Here is a 26461-nt window from a genome sequence, read left to right on the forward strand (position 1 = left end):
GTTTTATAGATAGATATTCTGAAAATCATATCAACCTCACCAGACCAAATGTTAGTGTGTGCCTAGATAAGAACCACTTAAAAAATTAATGTGAGGAGCAATCCCATCAGTTTGTCCTAGGATAGTTTGTGCCAGATCAAAACAGAAGGTAATGATGGCAACACCCAAAGATACACTCTGATAGTTTCGTCACTATATAGGTTACAACGTATCAATAACTCACCATTTACCTCTGACCCACAGAGATGCACCGGTGTAAACAAAGCTTCATAATCACATGTGAAAAGCAACGTTTGGGAAAAAACGACATGACATAGCGAGAAGTTAACAGCTTCTCCATCTGAGTCAGTTTTGACACGTGTAGGAAAATGTTCATCACAGCCGGTCATGCCCCCCCGCTTGGCTGTGTTTGTGTGTTATAAATCATGTCAACATTACTGTCTAGGCTACTAACAGCACGCATGACCATTGCTTAATGCATACCTATAAATATGGCAGAGCCACGGCTGAACGTTGCCTCCAGAGGGAATCACATTTAATAATCTAACCATAATTAGATGATCCATTGCCTAGGCGACTATTCTACTTTTTAGGCATGTAAACCTAAATGCTTGGTTGTATTTTCTGTATAGAAGAGGAGCGCATTGCCTGTGTCCCCTGGAGAGGGAAAACGGGTTCGAAGGAGCCATTGTGTGTGACGTAACTAGCTAGCTAACAACCTGGCAGTTCGACTCCGGCGGCGGACTGTAAAGTGCGATAATGACCGACAGTGACCTCGACCAAACCGTGTTTTAGCGGATAGGTCTTCACACTTTTTAAATCAACAGAATAAAAGTTATCGGTACCAAGAGCGGATAAATATTTTCTACCATTTAAGAGCAATTTCATATGAAACACATTTTTTTGTATTGAGCGTGCGCGCAGGGTTGCATTTTATTGCATGAGCTAATGTCAGCTATAGTGATAGCAGCTCGTTTCCTTTAGCTTGGTACCATCTTAAATCATATGTAGCTAGTTAGCTGCAACAATGGATAAAGGCAAATCAATTATCGACAAAAAAGGGTCGGGATCGTGTTATACCAATGGACTGCAAAGAGGGTTTCATTCTCAGGCTAGCAACGGTGGGTGCTATGCATTCAATTCAAGTGGAAACTGTAGTGGCGGTACTAGCAACGTTGAACACTTCCATTATCTGCATACCGATGACGTCGAAGCCAATGGGTCCTCCCCTGCGAAAAGATGCAGGTTACGAAGAAGAGTTGAATCACTGAAGAGGAACAGACCACGTAAGTTCCGCCGTCAGTGGGTTTTGCAGGTGTAGATTTTGCATTTAGTAATTTATGGGTTTACTCATCAAATGACACAATATGTTACATTAGTCTACATCAGGGGGTTTTCAAACATTTTCCTCGGTGATGGAATATTCCATCTATTTCAACTCTTCCACTGCTATCACATTCACACCTGATGCAACTTGTCAACTACTCAGCAAGCACTTAAATAGGTGAGCTAGTTCAGGGCTATAACATTGTGAAACTCCTGGGTATCCCGGGGAGATGTTTGAAAACCACTAGGTTACATAGGGGTGGGTATAATTGGTGGAACGTTCCAACAATGTATGTAAAAGTAGCCTGATCAATTCACATAGTTGACGAATAGACACCAACTCACCTCGTAGCTTATTCTTAATGTTTGTCCATAGGACACCAGAGTGAAGACAGACATTTTTTTCGGATTAAACGTGTGGAATGAAAAACAAGCAACGTTGATACTTATACAGTTTTTGGAAGAGATTCCTGATGGGACGTTCCACAAATTATACCCACCCGGATACATGCACGCTGCAGGTAGCTGCAGGTAGTTGAATGTAGAGAAGTTGCATAAATCAGCTGGCCATAGCTATGCATGGAAGATAGTGACATCTTGCATAATCATATGGGTTTGCAAGGCAGCCACGGTGTGTTGTACAGTATATACTGTAGGCCTATATTTTGTCTATCGCTAGGTGGTTGATGGAATCAAACGGTTTCCATCATCAGCTATAGCCTACATTGCTGGCAGTGTAACCGATGTGAAATGACTAGCTAGTTAGCGGTCACTCGCTCTGAGACCTTGAAGTAGTTGTTCCCCTTGTTCTGCATGGGCCGCGGCTTTTGTGGAGCGATGGGTAACGATGTTTCGTGGGTGGCTGGTTCGAGCCCAGGTAGGGGCGAGGAGAGGGACTGTTATAGCAGCGCAAATTAACCAAGTCAAATTCCCGGTAGGCACTTCTGTGTAACCCATTGTAAATGTGCTTGGCGAATAAAGGCGATTCTGATTCAAGGGGCTGCGAACTATCATGACTGCTTTTGTCTGTCAGAAAACCATTATATTAAACTTTTTTCTCATAATCTTAAGGATAATGTCCTGGATATTAGCTATTGTTAGTTCCAGCTACGTTGTTTTAGAAACTATGTGACTCCTTTTGTTTTTGCAATGGGTGCACCGTGATTGGTGTCTTCTCAGTCAGAAGTTGTGCTGAAATCGCTCCTGATAAGAAGGCTTGGCGTACTTCGGCCAATTAGCGGCCGCCCTCTGTCTCCGCAAGGCTGGGTTAAAGAGCCAGGACACCGCCCCCAAATGTACAAAATTCCCTTTCCCTGGTTTCTAGGATGCTGTTAAAGAAGTTCGAACTTTTAGTCGAAGTCACAGTGCAAAAAAGTTGCGTTTTCTTCGCTGTATTAACTGGGGAATCTTAAATAATTGTAAACACTGATCGTAACTTTCCATGCTTGTATTTCTTTCGGGTATTAACAAGTGTTTTTGAATGCACCTGAGTGCATCACTATGAAGCTGAGAAATGTGAAGAAGCCAGGTAAGTTGTTTGCAATTGTTTACATGACAGTGGAATGTCAGACTCACGAAACTAGAACATTTGACGGGAATCGGGTAAAGTGTTCATTTTTCAGCGTAGATTACACTTGTTGTCACAAATAGGGCACTTCTGAACTGCCATTATTGAACAACAATCTCTGTGACATTGTGAAACAGTCTCTTCGGTGTTGTTGAGCTGAGTTTCTTTCTAGAAAAGACCTAGGGCAAGTTCAGCGGTCCACTGGCTTAGCATGCTAGTCGGCATTCCTCTGCTCCATCTCTAATTGTGTTAGTCCTGAGAGAGAGAATTGTCTGCTGTGCCCGAGTTGTCGCGCCAGCCTGGTCTCATAGACTAGACGTAACATAGTACATTTAAATCCGGGATACTCAAATGAGTATAATATGTTACCTTTACAAACGACAAAAGGTTAATTAAGGAAAAAAGGAAAGTAGGGTGGTTGGTCGAGAAGGGTGCAATTGCGGCGCCCAATTCGAGGCATTCCTGCATTTGCAGCAACCCCTCATTATACTTTAATTGATCCATTTTTAAGTTAGGACAGGTGGGAGGTGGGGGTGCTCCAGTAAAGTAGGGGTCATTAATGCACAATCATGTTGAATGCCAGCTGTCAATAAACTCCACAGAAGAATGTGCGGGGGTGACAACGTTAGCTAGCCCTACACTGGTAGACCGTGTCCTTCACACCTGACTGTCGGGTAATGTTTTCCCGCAATTCTCTTAACAGTGATGGCAGGCATTTGGCAGGCGGGAGCAAATTACAGTGTGTTAGCTTAGCCAGCTAGTCCAAAGGAGGACACTGGTAGACAGCAGGCGGGGGTGACATAGTGTCGCTAACTATCAAGCTAGCTAGTACACCGTGTCGCTAACTATCAAGTGAGGGAAAGCATTGTGTCGCTAGCTAGCACACAGTGTTGCTAATGATCAAGATAGCGATCACACAGTGTTGCTAATGATCAGGCTAGCTGTCACACAGTGTTGCTAATGATCAAGCTAGCTGTCACACAGTGTTGCTAATGATCAAGCTAGCTATCACACTGTGTCGCTAACTATGAAGCCAGCTATCATACTGTGTCGCTAACTATGAAGCCAGCTAGCATACTGTCACCCTTGCCAAGGGGGGGGGGGGGGGGGGGGGGGGGGCTGCGGGGGGGGGGGGAATGGGGTGCTCCCGGGGGCGGGGCATTCATGCAGGAACCAATGGGATGCTCGAAGGGGTGGAGGGGTGTTCTTGAAGGAACCAATGGGATGCACGAGAGTATTCCTTCAGATGCTTGATGTCCACATGCAGGAACGCCCTGAATTGCGGGCTGCAGTTGCACACAATTGGGTTGGTCAGGAGTATAACGCGAACGTCTAGCGACCCAAAGGTTGCATGTTTGCGTCTCATCATGGGGAAATTTAGGATTTTAACTGATTAATAACTTTGCAACTACTTTTGAGCTACTTTGCAAATACTTAGCATGTTAGCTAACCCTTCCCCAAACCTTAACACTTTAGCCTAACTCTAACCTTAACCCCTAGCCTAGCTAATGTTAGCCTCCTAGCTAACATCAAATTAGAATTTGTAACATATCATGCATTTTGCAAATTCGTAGCATATATAATGAATTGTATCATATCATACTAATTGGAGTATCTTGAATTTACATTTATTATGTTATGTTTACCCCTGAGTCCAGGTTGGTTGCACATCCCCCCCTCTGTTTTAGAGGAGGGGTTCCCAAACTTCCCAAGCCTTCTAGCATTAGAAAACATCCCGTGTCCCATGTCTATTTCTATGGGCACAAGCACTGTTCATGACACAAACTATTACCACCTGTCTTGTTGGCGGATAATTTTTTTTGCAGGTTTTCAAGCTTATTTTCTGCAATTCTACACATTTTGTCATAAGGTGCAGAGAACATTTAGCAGTTTTAAAGCTAATGTTGTTACAATTCTATAAATTTTGCCAATGTGTATTATGTGATATTTGAGTGACTCAAACATTACAACAAAATCTATGGTCTAAAAAACATTAGCTGACATTGGCTAGTTGATTTTTGGTAAGTTATACATAGCTCTCTAAGGTATGCAATGACTGACAAGAGGATTCTACCATTACAACTTTCAAGTGTAAATTGAAAACCAGACTGAGTTCATTAATGGGCGTGCACCACAGTTTGGGAACCACTATTTTAGTGGTACCTCAAAAGTGGATTTCAAGTGGAAGCTCCCATCCACACCAGCAGTTAATGTCTTGGGTCTTTTCCAGTGTATTATGGTATCAGTATTCCGATAGGTTTTTTGGAAAGAGCCTAATGTTCACAACAAAGCCTATATGCTTTGTTAATAATTAATCCGGTGTTTCAAATCTCAATGGTGATCTTTGGTGCCATTTGATGGGTCTGACCCTGAGATTTTTCACATGCTGATGTTACAAACTGAGGCTATAGATGAGCATATCCGTAACACAAAATGTACCTGACTGGTGTGATCAATATCAGTGTAATTTATAGAGATTTCAAATCAGCCCCGATTTGATCTGAAGTGGTGTAGCCTATTGCACAAGATAAATATTGCACATTCAGCTTGGCAATGCCCTCAACATTCTTGCTGAGCTGTGATTTGGATAACCTCAAGTCTAACATTTACCTTTTGATTATTTTAGCTATAGGTTATGTACCCAGGGATATTGCATGAAGTATTGCATCAATTGGTGAAAGAAAACACTCTTTCAATGTTCCTACATCTCAGCTGGCAATGAATTGAACAATAAGCTACTAAAATATTCTGTAACTTTTTAGTATCAATTCATCATAACACCACAGCAGGTTATTTGGCAGCCACTGCAGAAAATTCAAAATTCTACTCGTATCGACAAAAAAAAGTTTGGCCATAACCACAGCGTAGACTAACCAATATAAAGCCTTTCTATAGAGCATCCAGGGAGTAGTGTGAAGTTGACACTGATCAGTTTAGCATTTTCCACACTAATGGGTAAGGTTAGGATTGGGTTTGGGGAAGCTGATCCTAGATCTGTACCTAGGGGAAACTTCACCCAGGAGCGTGTATCTGACACAGTCAGTGAAGGAAGTGGGGGGGGGGAACAGCCAATTTTGAAAGTGTGGTTATCTTTGTTTGCACAGAACAGCTCTCATAAAGAGAGATCCCAGATTAGAGACCAGGTACCATCGGTCAGGTACATTTTCTACCACGAGTTGCAGTTCACAGATGATTAACATGTTTTGTGGACACTGACACACGTTTCACTGCTATGTGTAGGTCAATTTTACTTATAATTTTTAAATATAACCTTTATTCACCAGGAAAAGCCCATTGAGAGGCACTGTTTTGAGACCTGTCCAAGAAGGCATTAGCAATCAAAACAACATTACACAATACAATCAAAACAACATTACACAATACAATCAACACAACATTACACAATACAATCAACACAACATTACACAATACAATCAACACAACATTACACAATACAATCAACACAACATTACACAATACAATCAACATTAAACAATACAATCAACACAACAATACACAATACAATCAACATTAAACAATACAATCAACACAACATTACACAATACAATCAACACAACATTACACAATACAATCAACACAACATTACACAATACAATCAACACAACAATACACAATACAATCAACACAACATTACACAATACAATCAACACAACAATACGATCCAATGAAGGTTGGGTTCTGGTTTCCTTGGTTTATAATGGAAATCAAGAGAAAGGTTGGAGTGTGGTAGACTACACAAGGGTTGAACTCCATACCATTTCAATTCCAGTCAATTAAGAAAGTAAACCAAATTCCAACTCTTCTCACTCAGCCACTCACAACTCCTACAGCTGAACAGGGCAGGAGTCTCACTGGTGGGGTGACTTTCATGTGCTCCCTGAAAAATAATGATTCTACTACCCCATCTGCCCCTAACCCTGCTCCCTCATAAATAATTATTCTACTACCCCACCTGCCCCTAGCCCTGCTCCCTCATGAAGAATGATTCTACTACCCCACCTGCCCCTAGCCCTGCTCCCTCATAAATAATGATTCTACTACCCCACCTGCCCCTAGCCCTGCTCCCTCATAAAGAATGATTCTACTACCCCACCTGCCCCTAGCCCTGCTCCCTCATAAAGAATGATTCTACTGCCCCACCTGCCCCTAGCCCTGCTCCCTCATAAATAATGATTATACTACCCCACCTGCCCCTAGCCCTGCTCCCTCATAAAGAATGATTCTACTGCCCCACCTGCCCCTAGCCCTGCTCCCTCATAAATAATGATTCTACTACCCCACCTGCCCCTAGCCCTGCTCCCTCATAAAGAATGATTCAACTACCCCACATGCACCTAGCCCTGCTCCCTCATAAAGAATGATTCTACTGCCCCTAGCCCTGCTCCCTCATAAAGAATGATTCAACTACCCCACCTGCCCCTAGCCCTGCTCCCTCATAAAGAATGATTCAACTACCCCACATGTACCTAGCCCTAATAAAGAATGATTCTACTACCCCAACTGCCCCTAGCCCTGCTCCCTCCTAAAGATTGATTCCTCTACTCAGAAGGCTGGTTTGCCTCTCATCTAGTAATCCTTCAACCTCAGGAAAGCTTGGAACGGTAGGCCCTGGTCTCATTCAGTCAGTTGTTAGGGTTAGGTCCTTCAACCTCAGGAAAGCTTGGAACGGTAGGCCCTGGTCTCATTCAGTCAGTTGTTAGGGTTAGGTCCTTCAAGCTAAGGAAAGGTTGGAACGGTAGGCCCTGGTCTCATTCAGTCAGTTGTTAGGGTTAGGTCCTTCAACCTCAGGAAAGCTTGGAACGGTAGGCCCTGGTCTCATTCAGTCAGTTGTTAGGGTTAGGTCCTTCAAGCTAAGGAAAGGTTGGAACGGTAGGCCCTGGTCTCATTCAGTCAGTTGTTAGGGTTAGGTCCTTCAGGCTAAGGAAAGGTTGGAACGGTAGGCCCTGGTCTCATTCAGTCAGTTGTTAGGGTTAGGTCCTTCAACCTCAGGAAAGCTTGGAACGGTAGGCCCTGGTCTCATTCAGTCAGTTGTTAGGGTTAGGTCCTTCAACCTCAGGAAAGCTTGGAACGGTAGGCCCTGGTCTCATTCAGTCAGTTGTTAGGGTTAGGTCCTTCAACCTCAGGAAAGCTTGGAACGGTAGGCCCTGGTCTCATTCAGTCAGTTGTTAGGGTTAGGTCCTTCAAGCTAAGGAAAGGTTGTAGCAGTAGACCTTGGTGTCACTATCAGTTGAGGGTTCACTTCCCAGTCTGTTTTCATGGAATCCTATCAGGTATGGTATAACCAGTTCTGGCAGATTGTTATATAATCACTTTATAGAAGTCTTGCACACTAATAAACTCTGGGAGTCATAATCTCAACGTGGACTTTGCTTCTTGTCAGGCAGTGACTCTCCTAAACCTAGATATGACATCTGATCAGCAAAGAGGCCTCAGTCTATGATGTATCTCAATGAATGTTAGTCCCTGAAATATAAGTGACCCTGTAATGCCCCCCCCCCCCAAAAAAAGAAAAACACCACCACTTCAGGCAAAATAGAAAATATTCATCTTGAAATCAGGTTTCCATGGAAACTTGAGCTCTGTAGCTGTGGAACCTACAGTGGTAGGCTACTGTTTTTAAAAAAACATATATATATTTACTCCACCTATCTGCCTGGTCTGCATGTGTAAGCGAACAGATGTACAAATAAAAACTACTTAAAATGGCACCACCAGCCACTCAAATATCTCAAATAAGATGACGGGACACAATGTAGAGGCAAACTTTAAAAAAAATACTGTCGCTGTCTTGCTTTCCAACTAAGTACATGGACAATTGGCGCAAACCTGGGCCTATCTATACCCTAGGGCCTTTGTCACAGTAAAGCTAATAATATTGATGATAGATCTAAGGCTAACCTAGAAGACAGATAGTGGACCCATTCCACCACCATGACTGGACTTACCAGGAACAAGGAAATCTTCTTTCTGTCTTACGCAGAACTAGTTCACATCAGTCACGTGGCCGTCTGACCTGTGCAATAGGCCGGGTCACAGCTTCCTTGTGAGAGTGACATTGGAAAGGGAAATCCCAAGTGTGTTCCTATGACAACAGTTGTCCTATTATTGCGCTGTATTTTTAGCTGACATTTAAATGCAGACCGACGGGTTATTGGCTGATGACTGGGTTGGTGCTTTGACTCTTGACAGCACTTCAGTTTGCTGAAACCAACGTGGTAATAACACCTTTGATTTGATTATGTATCTCACGCTTTGCGTTGACAGCCTTCCCCTGGTTCGGGATGGACATCGGCGGTACTCTGGTGAAGCTGGTCTACTTCGAGCCCAAGGACATCACGGCGGAGGAGGAACAGGAAGAGGTGGAAAACCTGAAGAGCATCCGCCGCTACTTGACCTCCAACACGGCGTACGGGAAGACGGGCGTCCGAGACGTTCACCTGGAACTGAAGAACCTGACCATGTGCGGCCGGACGGGCAACCTGCACTTCATCCGCTTCCCCACGCAGGCCATGCATCGCTTCATCCAGATGGGCAGCGACAAGAACTTCTCCAGCCTCCACACCACGCTCTGCGCCACTGGCGGAGGGGCCTACAAGTTCGAGAACGACTTCAGAACGGTGAGTGATCGGGAGAATCTCCTTTTGGGCAAAAGACCGTGCTCGAATTCTCTGTTCTCTCTCTCCTCCGTGACCCGGAGACTGGTAAGTGGTCAAGGAGAGCGTCAATACGTTCGTTTTTTCAATTTTTTAAAACAGTGGGCTCTGGACTTTTTGAGCCCTGTGCTTTGACTGTACCAGTGTTGCGAAAACATGGTGTGCTGTCATAAACTTCATTGTGGTTCACTGTGCTTCTCTGTGGCCCCACACCTGCTTTCTTATATAACCAGTCATTAACCCTGACTGCTGTTTGCTTTTATACACATGCTGAGATTTTACTCTGCATGATTTGCCTCACGCCACTTTCTGTCTTTCTGTCACTCTCCCTACCATACCCCCCCCCCCCCCTCTCTCTCTACAGATGGCTGATTTAGAGCTGTTGAAGTTGGATGAGCTTGACTGTCTGATTCACGGCCTGCTCTATGTGGACTCCGTGAGCTTCAACGGCCACCCTCAGTGTTACTACTTGGAGAACCCGTCAGACACCCAGAACAGCGTGAAGACACCGTGCAGTCTGGCCGACCCGTTCCCTATGCTGCTGGTCAACATTGGATCTGGGGTTAGCATCCTGGCTGTGTACTCCAAAGACGACTACAAACGGGTCACCGGTACCAGGTAAAGAACAGAGCAAAAAAACAGAAAAGGGATTATATTTGACATTTTTAAAAGCCTTGAAGGTCAATATTTTATGGTAGTGTTTAAAATCTGAAATGTTTAGGCTATTATAAGGACAGTGCTGTTCACCAGTGCCAATTCAAAATCTGTTTTTTTTTTCATCAGCAGTGAACTGGGTTTTCCCAGGTGAATGACCCAAATTAATAGTTTTATAGCATTGGCGGGTGTCATTGCACAGAAAGGAACTGTGGTCTTCTTCATAAGAAGAGAGGCTCGTCCTACGTTGTCATGTCAACAGAGATTACAGAGGAAAAGCAATCATTTACAACTGCTGTTTGTCGTTCCCTTTAAGCTGTATTTTTTTGTAGTTGCATTCCGCTTTACTGTTATTAGCAAGGCAGGTTGAACAACGTCTACGACAGAATAGGAAGTGCTGTATGTGCACCGTGTTCGCTAGACAGTAGGCACTGTCTTGTCTGTCTGCTCGTTGCACAAGGACAGTCTATATTTACACCGGTTCAACCTTGGAACGTCTCTAAATAGAACACGGCACTGGGGTGAAACGGAGCTCATGCCGGTGTTTACAGTGCCTACAGACAATATTCATACCCCTTGACTTATTCCACATTTTGTTGTGTTACAGCCTTACCCATCTACACACAAATACCCCATAATAACAGTGAAAACAAGTTTTTCGATTAAAAAAAAAAAAAAAAAAAATGAAATACAGATTATTCAACACCCCTGAGTCAATACTTTGAGTCGTCTTGGTTGTGTCTGCATCAGCTTTGCGCACATCTGGATTTGGGGTTTTGTCCCATTCGTCTTTGCAGATTTGCACAATTTCTATTAAATTAGATGGGGAGCGATGGGGAGTGGTGGCGAACAGCAATCTTTAAGTCTTTCCAAAGGATTTTCTTTAGCTTTCAATGGACTTATTCCACGTTTTGTTACAGACATTTTGTATTCAAAATGGATTAAATATATTTTTGTAAATCTCACCCATCTACACACAATACCCCATAATGAGTAAGTGAAAACATGTTTTAACAATGAAATATCTCATTTAAATATGTATTATTTTACACACCCCTGAGTCAATACTTTGTAGAAGCACCTTTTGACAGTGATTTCAGCTGTGCGTCTTTCTGGGTAAGTTTCTAAAGAGCTTTGCACACCTGGGTTGTGCAACATTTGCCCATTTTGTCTTTTCAAAATTCCTCAAGCTCTTTCAAATTGGTTGTTGATCATTGCTAGACAACCATTTCCAGGTCTTGCCATAGATCGAAGTAATTGAAGTCAAAACCGTAACTCGGACGCTCAGGACCATTCACTGTCATCTTGTAGATTTGGCCTTGTGTTTTAGGTTATTTTCCTGCTGAAAGGTGAATTCATCTTCCAGTGTCTGGTGGAAAGCAGACGGAACCAGGTTTTCCTCTAGGATTTAGCCTGTGCTTAGCTCCATTCCGTTCATTTTTTTTATCTTGAAAAACTCCCCTAGTCTTTAACGATTTATAAGCATACCCATAACATGATGCAACCACCACTATGGAGATGTGGTACTCGGTAATGTTTTTTGGGGGGATTTGCCCCAAACATAACACTTTGTATTCAGGACAAAAAGTTAGTTGTTTTTACACATTTTCTTGCAGTATTATTTTAGTGCCTTGTTTGCAAATAGGATGCACTTTTTTTTTAAAATATTTGTTTTCTATACAGGTTTCCTTTTCACTCTTTCATTTAGGTTAATATTGTGGAGTAACTACACTGTTGATCCATCCTCAGTTTTCTCCTATCACAGCCATTAAACTCTAACTAACTTTTTTTTAAGGCAGCATTGGCCTCATGGTGAAATCCCTGAGCGGTTTCCTTCCTCTCCGGCAACTGAGTTAGAAAGGATACCTGTATCTTTATAGTGACTGGGTGTATTTATTAGGGATGCAACGGTACAGTGGGCACACAATTAGGTATGTATCATGGTTTGTGGGCCACAGTACGGTTTCGGTATCTTTATATTTAAGAAAAGTTTGCGCTTGTATGACTCTCATACAGGGGACGAGTTTGCAACACATCGCTCTTCATCTCCCGACCCAGTACACAGTGAACCATCACAGAGAGGTAGCTTCCAGAACATAGTGAACCGTCACAGTGAGGTAGCTTCCAGAACAGTAAACCGTCACAGAGAGGTAGCGTCCAGAACATAGTGAAGCGTCACAGTGAGGTAGCTTCCAGAACAGTAAACCGTCACAGAGGGGTAGCTTCCAGAACATAGTGAACCGTCACAGTGAGGTAGCTTCCAGAACATAGTGAACCTTCAGAGAGGGGTAGCTTCCAGAACATAGTGAACCTTCAGAGAGGTAGCTTCCAGAACATAGTGAACCGTCACAGTGAGGTAGCTTCCAGAACAGTAAACCGTCACAGAGGGGTAGCTTCCAGAACATAGTGAACCGTCACAGTGAGGTAGCTTCCAGAACATGGTGAACCGTCACAGTGAGGTAGCTTCCAGAACATAGTGAACCGTCACAGTGAGGTAGCGTCCAGAACATGGTGAACCGTCACAGAGGTAGCTTCCAGAACATAGTGAACCGTCACAGTGAGGTAGCTTCCAGAACATAGTGAACCGCCACAGTGAGGTAGCTTCCAGAACATAGTGAACCGTCACAGTGAGGTAGCTTCCAGAACATAGTGAACCGTCACAGTGAGGTAGCTTCCAGAACATAGTGAACCGTCACAGTGAGGTAGCTTCCAGAACATAGTGAACCGTCACAGTGAGGTAGCTTCCAGAACATAGTGAACCGTCACAGTGAGGTAGCTTCCAGAACAAAGTGAACCGTCACAGTGAGGTAGCGTCCAGAACATAGTGAATCGTCACAGTGAGGTAGCGTCCAGAACATAGTGAACCGTCACAGTGAGGTAGCTTCCAGAACAGTAAACCGTCACAGAGAGGTAGCTTCCAGAACATAGTGAACCGTCACAGTGAGGTAGCTTCCAGAACAGTAAACCGTCACAGAGAGGTAGCTTCCAGAACATAGTGAACCGTCACAGTGAGGTAGCTTCCAGAACAGTAAACCGTCACAGTGAGGTAGCTTCCAGAACAGTGAACCGTCACAGTGAGGTAGCGTCCAGAACATAGTGAACCGTCAGAGGTAGCTTCCAGAACATGGTGAACCGTCACAGTGAGGTAGCTTCCAGAACATGGTGAACCGTCACAGAGAGGTAGCTTCCAGAACAGTAAACCGTCACAGTGAGGTAGCTTCCAGAACATGGTGAACCGTCACAGAGAGGTAGCTTCCAGAACATGGTGAACCGTCACAGAGGTAGCTTCCAGAACATAGTGAACCGTCACAGTGAGGTAGCTTCCAGAACATAGTGAACCGTCACAGTGGGGTAGCTTCCAGAACAGTAAACCGTCACAGTGAGGTAGCTTCCAGAACATGGTGAACCGTCACAGTGAGGTAGCGTCCAGAACATAGTGAATCGTCACAGTGAGGTAGCGTCCAGAACATAGTGAACCGTCACAGTGAGGTAGCTTCCAGAACAGTAAACCGTCACAGAGGGGTAGCTTCCAGAACATAGTGAACCGTCACAGTGAGGTAGCTTCCAGAACAGTAAACCGTCACAGAGAGGTAGCTTCCAGAACATAGTGAACCGTCACAGTGAGGTAGCTTCCAGAACAGTAAACCGTCACAGTGAGGTAGCTTCCAGAACAGTGAACCGTCACAGTGAGGTAGCGTCCAGAACATAGTGAACCGTCAGAGGTAGCTTCCAGAACATGGTGAACCGTCACAGTGAGGTAGCTTCCAGAACATGGTGAACCGTCACAGAGAGGTAGCTTCCAGAACAGTAAACTGTCACAGTGAGGTAGCTTCCAGAACATGGTGAACCGTCACAGAGAGGTAGCTTCCAGAACATGGTGAACCGTCACAGAGGTAGCTTCCAGAACATAGTGAACCGTCACAGTGAGGTAGCTTCCAGAACATAGTGAACCGTCACAGTGGGGTAGCTTCCAGAACAGTAAACCGTCACAGTGAGGTAGCTTCCAGAACATGGTGAACCGTCACAGTGAGGTAGCTTCCAGAACATGGTGAACCGTCACAGTGAGGTAGCTTCCAGAACATGGTGAACTGTCACAGAGAGGTAGCTTCCAGAACATGGTGAACTGTCACAGAGAGGTAGCTTCCAGAACATGGTGAACCGTCACAGTGAGGTAGCTTCCAGAACATGGTGAACCGTCAGAGAGGTAGCTTCCAGAACATGGTGAACCGTCACAGAGAGGTAGCTTCCAGAACATAGTGAACCTTCAGAGGTAGCTTTGAGTTGTTCTGGAGGTCCAACTATCAGTGGAGAGAGCTAGAAAGGGTGTCTGTGTCAATTCCTTTTCAATGTCTCTCTATGATGTTTCATAGAGTTTGGGAATTACTTTGCTGCTGAAATGTGTGAGGGAGGGGACATTGTAACCCGGTTCAAATATATATTTTTCATCAGGTGACGAAATCCCGAGTCAGTAACCACCGAACAGGGCTGCAAATCTGCTATGTTTACTCCCACTGCTCTTGATTATTTCTTTGTTTTTCTGAATTTGTCGTAAATTGTTGGACGGCAGCAGGGAGAGAGTGTTGTGTTTTCGCTAACGAGTGATCTCGCCTTGCTCCACCTGCAAGGGATACGGCCGGGTGATGGCCACGTAAATGACATGCTAAACGTGTTTCCACTCGAGTAGCCGACAGTGGCAAAGCAACGCTTGCAGACTGTACTTTGTTTGCTTACGGTCTTCGTACCCTCGTCGTCGTATTGAACGCTGAACCCAAAATGTTCCCACACAGTGGATTTTGAAAGACGCCGGTGACTCTTCAAATGCGCTTCTCTCTGTCTCTCTAGCGCTCGCCATTGTCGCATTGGAGCTGAGAAAATACTTGTCTTTAGTTTATTCATGGGGCCCCTTTAGGGAGGTTTCCTCGTGAGATGTCATTGCAAATCGTCCATTGGTTGTTTAAGGGGGAAGGGGTTACGGTCACTGTGGTTGCCACATTTTGAGACATTGCTGTGGAGTAAAGTTTGTCAGCACTCGGGAGAAACGGTCTGGGGCTCCAAGCAGTTGCCTGCCAAGCCTGTTCACAAGCTGCGCGTCTGGTTCTGTGAATCTGAATGTACAACGTGCGTGTCGTCTGCAGCGCAATAAGCAAGTTTAGGAAATTATAGGAAAATGACAGGCATATCGTAATTCCGTGGTTCACGTATGCGTATTGAACCGTAGGGGGCGTACCGACCGGTTCGACAACATACTGTGTACCGTTGCATCTCTAGTCTTGATACATCATCCAAAGTGTAATGAATAACTTCACCATACTCAAATTAATATTCAATGTCTATATTCTTTATTTTATGTTTTACCCATTTACCAATAGGTGCCCTTCTTTGCTAGACATTGGAAAACCTCCCTGGTCTTTGTGGTTGAATCTGTTTGAAATTCACTGCTCGACTGAGGGACCGTACAGATAATTGTGGGGTACAGAGATGAGGTAGTCATTCAAAAATCATGTTAAACACTATTCATGCACACAGTGTCCATGCAACTTATTATGTGACTTGTTAAACACATTTGTACTCCTGAACTTATGAAGGCTCTCTTTAACTTTAGGGGTTGAATACTTATTGACTCAAGACATTTCAGCTTTCCATTTGTAAAGACTTCCACTTGGACATTATGGGGTATTGTGTGTAGGCCAGTGATGACACATTCTCAATTTAATCCATTTTAAATCCTGGCTGTAACACAACAAAATGTGGAAAATCTTTTCTGAATGCACTGTAGCTCTTTCAAAGAAGGATAACTTGGCTGTATTGGTAAAAGTGTTTGGGTAACCAAGGAGAGCCGACCCAGGTCATTGTGACCGTTCCCCATGGCCTTGTGACCGTTCCCCATGGCCTTGTGACCGTTCCCCATGGCCTTGTGACCGTTCCTGAGGTCTTGGGTTCAGCTTACAGTTTTTATGGGACCTGTTCTACCTACCCCCACTAACTCTCCCTGTCTCAGGCTGAGAAGAGACTCCTTTTTAGGCCTCTGCTGTAAATTTTAATTTAGGACCCCTTTCAATAACCCTTCCCCAGCATAAGGGATGAAACCCTAACTTTTAAGCACGCATGGGTGTAACTACAAAATGTCACACATTTCCCATTGATGTCAATGCATTCAAGTATAATGTGCATGTCTCAGGTTAGGTTTCAACCCTGAGTGGAAAAATAAGATACTTCCTGGTCCTTAGGCTTTTGCTGGAGACTCTTTTCCATAGACACAAGTATTCTGATTTCTTATTCTATGGTCCATTCAGTTTCCTTGAAGCTGCATCTCTCCGCCTTAACTCTGTTTCAACAATCCCATTCTCTGTGTCCTCCTCTCTGTGTCCTCCTCTGTGTCCTCCTCTCTGTCTTGGTGGGGGTACGTTCCTGGGCCTGATCCCTCCTCTCTGTGTCCTCCTCCTCCTGTCTTGGTGGGGGTACGTTCCTGGGCCTGATCCCTCCTCTCTGTGTCCTCCTCTCTGTGTCCTCCTCTCTGTCTTGGTGGGGGTACGTTCCTGGGCCTGATCCCTCCTCTCTGTGTCCTCCTCTCTGTGTCCTCCTCTCTGTCTTGGTGGGGGTACTTTCCTGGGCCTGATCCATTCTCTGTGTCCTCCTCTCTGTCTTGGTGGGGGTACTTTCCTGGGCCTGATCCATTCCTCTGTGTCCTCCTCTCTGTCTTGGTGGGGGTACGTTCCTGGGCCTGATCCCTTCCTCTGTGTCCTCCTCTCTGTCTTGGTGGGGGTACGTTCCTGGGCCTGATTCCTCCTCTCTGTCTTGGTGGGGGTACGTTCCTGGGCCTGATCCATTCTCTGTGTCCTCCTCTCTGTCTTGGTGGGGGTACTTTCCTGGGCCTGATCCATTCTCTGTGTCCTCCTCTCTGTCTTGGTGGGGGTACGTTCCTGGGCCTGATCCCTTCCTCTGATTCCTCCTCTCTGTCTTGGTGGGGGTACGTTCCTGGGCCTGATTCCTCCTCTCTGTCTTGGTGGGGGTACGTTCCTGGGCCTAATTCCTCCTCTCTGTTTTGGTGGGGGTACGTTCCTGGGCCTGATTCCTCCTCTCTGTCTTGGTGGGGGTACGTTCCTGGGCCTGATTCCTCCTCTCTGTCTTGGTGGGGGTACGTTCCTGGGCCTGATTCCTCCTCTCTGTCTTGGTGGGGGTACGTTCCTGGGCCTGATTCCTCCTCTCAGTCTTGGTGGGGGTACGTTCCTGGGCCTGATCCCTCCTCTCTGTGTCCTCCTCTCAGTCTTGGTGGGGGTACGTTCCTGGGCCTGTGCTGCCTGCTGACGGGGTGTGAGACGTTTGAAGAGGCTCTGGATATGGCTAGCAGAGGGGACAGCAGCAATGTGGACAAGCTGGTGAAGGATATCTACGGAGGAGACTATGAGCGTTTTAGCCTCCAAGGATCTGCTGTGGCCTCCAGGTGAGCAAAGGACCACTCAGTACTGGGACATTATACTGGATATACCATGATAATATATATACCATTCTATCTACCATGATGATAATAATACACTGAGTGTGCAAAACATTAAGAACACCTGCTCTTTCCATAAGACTGACTAGGTGAATCCAGGTGAACGCTATGATCCCTTATTGATGTGTACTTGTTAAATCCACTTTAAATCAGTGTAGATGAAGGGGAGGAGACGGGTTAAGGAAGGATTGTTACGTTTTAAGACCTTTGAGACATGTATGTGTGCCATTCAGAGGTTAATGGGCAAGGTAAAACATATAGGTGGTATGTATGGTAGTGGTGGTATGTATGGTGGTGGTGGTATGTATGGTAGTGGTATGGTAGTGGTGGTATGTATGGTAGTGGTATGGTGGTATGTATGGTAGTGGTATGGTAGTGGTGGTATGTATGGTAGTGGTGGTATGTATGGTAGTGGTATGGTAGTGGTGGTATGTATGGTATGTATGGTAGTGGTATGGTGGTATGTATGGTAGCGGTGGTATGTATGGTAGTGTTATGGTAGTGGTGGTATGTATGGTAGTGGTATGTATGGTAGTAGGTGGTATGTATGGTAGTGGTGGTATGTATGGTAGTGGTGGTATGTATGGTAGTGGTAATGTAGTGGTGGTATGTATGGTAGTGTTATGGTAGTGGTGGTATGTATGGTAGTGGTATGGTAGTGGTGGTATGTATGGTAGTGGTGGTATGTATGGTAGTGGTGGTATGTATGGTAGTGGTGGTATGTATGGTAGTGGTATGGTAGTGGTGGTATGTATGGTAGTGGTATGGTAGTGGTGGTATGTATGGTAGTGTTATGGTAGTGGTGGTATGTATGGTAGTGGTGGTATGTATGGTAGTGTTATGGTAGTGGTGGTATGTATGGTAGTGGTATGGTAGTGGTGGTATGTATGGTAGTGGTGGTATGTATGGTAGTGGTATGTATGGTAGTGGTGGTATGTATGGTAGTGGTATGTATGGTAGTAGGTGGTATGTATGGTAGTAGGTGGTATGAATGGTAGTGGTATGTATGGTAGTAGGTGGTATGTATGGTAGTAGGTGGTATGTATGGTAGTAGGTGGTATGTATGGTAGTGGTATGTATGGTAGTAGGTGGTATGTATGGTAGTGGTATGTATGGTAGTGGTGGTATGTATGGTGGTAGTGGTATGGTGGTATGTATGGTAGTGGTGGTATGTATGGTAGCGGTGGTATGTATGGTAGTGGTATGGTGGTATGTATGGTAGTGGTATGTATGGTAGCAGGTGGTATGTATGGTAGTAGGTGGTATGTATGGTAGTAGGTGGTATGTATGGTAGTAGGTGGTATGTATGGTAGCGGTGGTATGTATGGTAGCGGTGGTATGTATGGTAGTAGGTGGTATGTGTGGTATGGTAGTAGGTGGTATGTGTGGTATGGTAGTAGGTGGTATGGTAGTAGGTGGTATGTATGGTAGTAGGTGGTATGTATGGTAGTAGGTGGTATGTATGGTAGTGGTATGGTAGTAGGTGCCAGTCGCACTGGTCCGTGTCAAGAGCTGTAACGCTGCTGGGCTTTTCCATGTTCATCAGTTTCCTGTGTATCAAGAATGGTCCACCACCCAAAGGACATCCAGCCAACTGTGGGAAGCGTTGGAGTCAACATGGGCCAGCATCCCTGTGGAACGCTTTCAACACCTTGTAGAGTCCATGACCTGATGAATTGATGCTGTTCTGAGGGCAAAAGGGAAGGGTGCAACTCAATACTAGGAAGGTGTTCTTAATGTTTTGTACACTCAGTGAATGATGAGCTATATCTACCACTTAATATACACTTGGTGGCCAGTTTATTAGGTACACCCATCTAGTACCGGGTTGTACCGTCCTGTAGCCATGAAAGGCTACAGCTGGTCAGAAACAATGTTCAGAAACTCTATGGCGGTCAAACGTTGCTCAATTGATATCAAGGGACCTAACTTGTGCCAGGAAAACATTCCCCACACCATTACACCAACACTACCAGCCTGTACCGTTGACACCAGTCAGGCTGGGTCCATGGACTCAACGCTGCTTACGCCAAATCCTGACTCTGTCATCAGCATGACGCAACAGAAACCGGGATTCAGTGGACCAGGCGACTTGTTTTTCCTCTCCTCAGTTGTCCAGTGTTGGTGATCACATGCCCACTGGAGCCTCTTCTTCTTGTTTTAAGCTGATAGGAGTGGAACCCGGTCGTCTGCTGTAATAGCCCATCTGTGACAAGGACCGACAAGTTGTGCGTTCCGAAATGCCATTTTTTTTTTTTTCACACCACTGTTGTACTGCGCCGTTATTTTCCTGTTTGTTTGTGGCCCGCCTGTTAGCTTGCATGATTCTTGCCATTCTTCTCATCAACAAGCTGTTTTTCGCTCACAGGACGCCGCTGACTGGATGTTTTTTGTTTGTCGCATCATTCTCAGGAAACCCTAGACACTGTCGTGCGTGAAAATCCCAGGATGCCGTCCGTTTCTGAGATACTGTAACCGTCACGTGACGATCATACCACGCTCAACGTTGCTTAGGTCACTCGTTTTCCCCACTCTAACATTCAGTGTAACAGTAACTGAATGCCTCGATGCCCGTCTGCCTGCTTTATATAGCAAGCCACGTGACTCACTGTCTGTAGGAGTGAACCATTTCCATGAACGGGGTGGTGTAGATGATAAACTGCTCACTGAGTGTGTGTGTGTGTGTGTGTGTGTGTGTGTATGTATGTATGTATGTATGTGTGTGTATATATATATTACACACACACAAAGCAGGCAGACGGGCATGAAGTCATTCAGTTACGTTAGGTCCATTGATACCATTTGTGGAATGTTTCTATGCCTTGAAGAATTGTCTGTTCTGGAGGCAAAGGGTGTCTGACCCGGTACTAGCCCCTGAGTGTGTATACCATTTATATCTACTATGATAATATATGTTGGGCTTAATTCCATTTTAAATTCCAGTAAATTCAGGTAATACACTGAAATTCCACTTCTCTTCAATGTGGTATTGGAATTTGGTTTACTTTCTGAATTTAAATGGGATTGAAATGTAATTGACCCCTAAGTTTGATATTAACCATCAGGCCATATATCTACCATGATAAACCGTCCGGCCACGCCTTCATATTTATGTGGAATTACGTAGGCTTTTATTCGTAAGAGGATGGCACGTGAAACACACTTTGTAATATCATTTAAGAGCTCATTCTGAAAATATGCCATACTGAGATTGTTTAAAAAAAAAAAATATATATATATATATATATATATATATATATATATATATATATATATATATATATATATATATATATATATATATATATATATATATATATATATATATATATATATATATATATATATATATATATATATATATATACACACACACTTATTTGGATATTTAAATTCTTGTTTCTTAGAAATGCAGGGGTATTTTCTAATGAAGCACCGAAGAGCTCTGAGGAAGAAAGGTGTTGCTACTCAGTCGCAATAGTAATTCTGCAACTAATCCTGGATTAATTCTTAATCGTTGGTAATAATTCAGTATGTGACAAATCTCCGTGTAATTAATTACCAATGGTTACCCGGTATTAAGTGGGTTTATTATGGTAGTTTATGAACTGTAAAAGCAGGTACACAGATGTAAGGCGCAGTGTACAGGTAACTGTCAAAATAATGGACGCACTTGAGTAAATGAGGGATCGGGGAAAGCAGGTGCTTCCACACAGGTGTGATTCCTGAGTTAAACAATTTGCATCCCATCATGCTTAGGGTCACGTGTAAAAATGCTGGGCTGCCCATTATTTTTGGCTACCATGGTCACGCCCTCATAGGATGACAATCCACAGGGCACGAGTGGTCACTGAATGGTTTGTTGAGCATGAAAAAAACGATGTGAACCATATGCCACGGCCGTCTCGGTCGCCACATCTCAACCCTTCTGGAGCGGCGTCTGAGACAACCATCCACCACCGTCAATAAAACGCCAAACTATGGCATTTCTGGTGGAAGAATGGTGTTGCATCCCTCCCAATAGAGTTTCAGACACTTGTAGAATCTATGCCAAGGTGTCTTGGAAGAAGTTCTGTCTTGTGGAGGCCCAACACCCTATTCAGACACCTGACGTTGGTGTTTCCTTTATCTAGGCAGTTACCTGTAGGTGCAGTAACACAACAGTGTCCTTGTCCCAGAAGTGATCTTTATCACTATCCTCGGCCTTATGGTCGATTTGTTCAATTCCCTTCCATTTTTAACACAACAATCTGATTTGGTATTAGGGTTGCAAAATTCCTTGAACTTCCAATAAATTCCCTGGTTTTCCAGAAATGCTGGTCAGAGGATTCTAGATTTGCTGCTTATTCCCTCTTGATTCTGGGAATCTTCCACTTGTGAAACCCTAATTGGTATTGTTTAAATTAAATATTTGTCGGTTTTCATGTAAGCACCTTTTTTAATAAGAGTCTCCTTTTTTATTCTTCTGTTGTGTTTCTGTTCTGGGGTGATCTTTAACATACAGCTTTGGCCACATGATGAGCAAAGAGAAACGAGACTCCATTAGCAAAGAGGACCTGGCCCGGGCTATGCTGGTTACCATCACCAATAACATAGGCTCCATCGCACGCATGTGTGCCGTCAACGAGGTAACCACGCACACATTCTCCATACAGTTTGCATAATTACATATTAACATTTATTCACTCATTTACACTAAATATACAAAAGTATGTGGACACCCCTTCAAATTAGTGGATATGGCTATTTCAGCCACACCCGTTGTTGACAGGTGTATAAAATTGACCACACCGCCATGCAATCTCCATAGACAAACTTTATCAGTAGAATGGCCTTACTGAAGAGCTCAGTGACTTTCAACCTGGCACTGTCATAGGATGCCACCTTTCCAACAAGTCAGTTTGTCAAATTTCTGCCCTGCTAGAGCTGCCCCGGTCAACTGTAAGTGCTGTTATTGATGAAGTGGAAATGTCTAAGAGCAACAACGGCTCAGCCCTGAAGTGGTAGGCCACACAAGCTCACAGAACGGGACCGCTGAGTGCTGAAGCATGTGAAAATCGTCTGTCCTCGGTTGCAACACTCACTACCGAGTTCCAAACTGCCTCTGGAAGCAACGTCAGTACGATAACTGTTCGTCGGGAGCTTCATAAAATGGGTTTCCATGGCTGAGCAGCAGCACACAAGCCTAAGATCACCATGTGCAATACCAAGCCTTGGCTGCTGTGGTATAAAGCTCGCCACCATTGGTCTCTGGAGGAGTGGAAACAGGTTCTCTGGAGTGATGAATCATGCTTCATCTGGCAGTCAGACAAACAAATCTGGCTTTGGCAGATGCAAGGAAAATGCTACCTGTCCTAAGGCATAGGCCGACTGTAAAGTTTGGTGGAGAAGGAATAATGGTCTGGGACTGCTTTTCATGGATCGGGCCCCTTAGTTCCATTGAAGGGAAATCTTAACGCTACATCATACAATGACATTCCAGATGATTCTCTGTTTCCAACTTTGTGGCAACAGTTTGTGGAATGCCCTTTCCTGTTTCAGCAGGACAATGCCCCCGTGCGTGCACAAAGCGAGGTCCATACAGAAATGGTTTGTCAAGAAACCTTTGGGATGAATTGGGAACACTGACTGCGAGCCAGGCCTAATTGCCAAACATCACTGCCCAACCTCACTAATGTTCTTGTGGCTGAATGGAAGCAAGTCCCCGCAGCAATGTTCCAACATCTAGTGGAAAGCCTTCCCAGAAGAGTGGAGGCTGTTATAACAGCAATGGAGGGGGACCAACAACATATTAATGCCCATGATTCTGGAATGAGATGTTGGACGAGCAAGTGTCGACCTACTTTTGGTCATGTAGTGTATGTTTTCACGAGAAGTAGTTGTCTAAGGGGCTTTATTCAAATTTCCATGTTTAGTCAATTAGCAGACGCTCTTAACCCAGAGCAACTTAAAAGTTAGTGTATTAATCTTAAAGTAGCTAGGTGAGACGACCATACATACATACATACATACATACATACATACATTTGGGTGGTTTTCTGTATGCCCTCGGCTTCTTCAGTGTTGCCTTGTGGCATGGTGATCAAGCAGCATTGTACAGAGCTATCAAAGAGCACAGATCTTCAGCAAACGCCACCAACTGGCCCCATAGACCTTTCCCCAAAGCATGAACTACAGAATAGAATACTTCATTGCCAAACAACAATGGTTGATAGGAACTTGTTTTTAGCGTCACTGATAGTACTGACAGGACAATCAGTACATGGCAGCTTAGTTCGACAGGGACACAGCCTGTAGATATAATGGATGTAGCATTTCAAGGTCCAACTGACTTCTCAGCTCTGGCGGTTTTTGTAAATTGATTCACATTGAGTACATGGCCGATGACATACAACAGACGTCTTTTAGCTCCACCTTGTGGTCATAATGAGTATTTTCCTTGCCATGTTGCCATGTGTATGTACTTCTCTGTGTGTTTTTTGTAATATCAGTTTGTCAAAATAACTTGAATCATCTCTAAGAAAACACGTTAAAATGTTGACCGTTCCTGTTATTATGATTCCGATCTGTTAATCTGTGTTTTTGCAGGATTATTGGTTTTATAAATGGGCTTCTTAGTGGAAAACAAAATTTTAAATTGTATATACGTGAACTATTTTACTACCATGAGCTTTTCGCTTTCAGAAAATCGAGAGAGTTGTGTTTGTTGGAAATTTCTTACGGATCAACACCGTGTCTACTAAGCTGCTGGCCTACGCCATGGACTTCTGGTCCAAGGGACAACTGAAGGCCCTGTTCCTAGAGCACGAGGTACAACGCTTTGATTTGAGTTGGACTTAAGACATTCTGTCAGACTGGATGTAAACAAAGCTGTCAACTCTACCACCAATAGCGCCCAGAATCCATAATCAATTTCCTTGATTCCATTAATGAGTATTGTAATAGTACTCGTACTGTATTTTGAGTGTTCGTAATAATACTGTATTTACCACGTATGTTTTCTGTAGGGCTATTTTGGAGCGGTTGGGGCATTACTGGAGCTGTTAAAGTCGTCCGAGGAGCCATGAAGACATGCCCATGTCGTCTGTATAGAAGCTGCTGAAAGGTTTTCACGGAAGCCACCACAAGAAACTGGGAAAAAACTGGGAACAGCCATTTAATAATTGAACTGTAAATATCCTTTCACTCCCTCCCCTAAAATCCCCTCCGAATAGAGGTTTTAATATAACTAATGTCATGTCCCATGTCATGAACCCTGGGTGGCAGGTAAATGCTAAGGATCACAGAAACGGTGTTCGTTTTTGGCACTGTGTGTAAATACCTATTTGTGTAGTAGTTCTAGGGTGCACTAAAGCCAAAACCTGCTGAGATTGGACTTGTGTTGACAGTCCAGTTATGTCTGAGGTATAGAGGAAAATTTGCTTAGTTAGTTTCATTCGTATCACATGAAGGGACCAAGATGCTGTTTCATCGTCATGGACTGGCCCTTTTAATTCAGTGTGTCACACCAAGGGTCCACTCTCCGTTCGCCTGTGGCACACCCATCATCATAGCTTTATTATCAGAGCATGGTTAACAGCATGGTCAAACTCTCTTTTTAGTGATGGAGTTCTGTGATCTGCTAGTATGTCAGTCACTTTTGAAAGATATGCCTTGATCTTGGTGCGTTGGTTGTTTTTCGAAGATGCTACACTACAGAGATGAATTATGAGTCTGCCTTTCCTCACTAAGAAAGTGCCTCATCCTCTCCTATACCTGGCCCATGACGACACCCACTCTACAGACAGTCTGTAGAATTGCCTTGTGTTTGATTTGCCTAGTAAGGACTTGTTGGTGTTTGTATCTGTTGTAAGAAAGGTACATAACTACTGCCAGCAGTTAGTTTATATAGGGATTTAAGAGATTTGTCTTCCTGTGTCTGTGGGAGTTCCTCACCCAGTGCAAAGGGTCCATTACCTGCAGTTTGGACAGGAAGTCTCTCATTTGGCCCCCAAAGTAATTCTCATAGCTGCTATTCGTTTTCTTGTTCTAGTCATCAGTTAACACTATTCAATGTGAATGTGCTTGTAACTAAAAGATTGAAGGACCACCACAAGACATGTATTATCGGTTGGTCTAGGTATTTCAAACGGCAGCATTAACAGTGTTGTCCGGGTTTGGGCCGGGGGTAGGCCGTCATTGTAAATAAGAATTTGTTCTTAACTGACTTGCCAAGTTAAATAAAAATTAACCGAGCGTCAAGTATTCAAAATAAACATATCAATGTATTTCATCCATCAACTTCTTCTAAATTGCTTTGTTAGAATAATACTGTTGCATCCAATGTCTCAACCTTTGGCATTATGACATCACACAATGTTCTGTTCTGTCGTTCCTTTTCGTTCCTTTGCTCCATGTTGGTTAGTGGCTTCATCCTGTCAGGTGCCACTCTGTTGTTAAACCGGGTAGCCGTTCACTTACTGGCTACTCTGTGCCATCCTCTTCTCAACTCAACCCTATGTGTTGCCTTTGTGTTGTTTTTAGTGGAAATAAACTGAACGAAAATATATAAAACGCAACATCCAGGCTGTATCACAGTTGGCCCAGCGTTTTCCGGGTTTGGCCAGTGTAGGCCGTCATTGTATGTAAGAATTTGTCCTTAACTGACTTGCCTAGTTAAATAAAGGTTAAATAATAATAAGTAGTGTTGAGCTAATTTCATTTATTTCATGAGCTGAAATAAACAATCCTATTAATTTTCCGTAC

General features: G+C 44.1%; 1 protein-coding gene across 5 annotated transcripts; it reads left to right on the top strand.

Annotated features, from left to right (window-relative positions):
• Positions 1 to 503: 503 nt before the first annotated feature.
• Positions 504 to 26254, top strand: pank1a (pantothenate kinase 1a). Of its 5 annotated transcripts, none has more exons than XM_036946061.1 (8): positions 519 to 1286; positions 9179 to 9531; positions 9932 to 10185; positions 17486 to 17662; positions 21124 to 21174; positions 22221 to 22344; positions 24401 to 24526; positions 24724 to 26254. In XM_036946061.1, the coding sequence occupies exons 1-8, from the start codon at positions 1028 to 1030 to the stop codon at positions 24781 to 24783; spliced, it is 1404 nt and encodes a 467-aa protein (XP_036801956.1). In that variant the 5' UTR covers positions 519 to 1027; the 3' UTR covers positions 24784 to 26254. The 5 variants fall into 5 exon arrangements, with proteins under 5 accessions (XP_036801961.1, XP_036801956.1, XP_036801958.1 ...); XM_036946064.1 differs by lacking the exon at positions 519 to 1286 and adding an exon at positions 2614 to 2854; XM_036946063.1 differs by lacking the exon at positions 21124 to 21174 and having other exon boundaries at positions 529 to 1286.
• Positions 26255 to 26461: the final 207 nt, after the last annotated feature.

The sequence above is a fragment of the Oncorhynchus mykiss genome, chromosome 16, assembly GCF_013265735.2.
Source record: "Oncorhynchus mykiss isolate Arlee chromosome 16, USDA_OmykA_1.1, whole genome shotgun sequence".
In the NCBI taxonomy this organism is placed as follows: domain Eukaryota; kingdom Metazoa; phylum Chordata; class Actinopteri; order Salmoniformes; family Salmonidae; genus Oncorhynchus; species Oncorhynchus mykiss.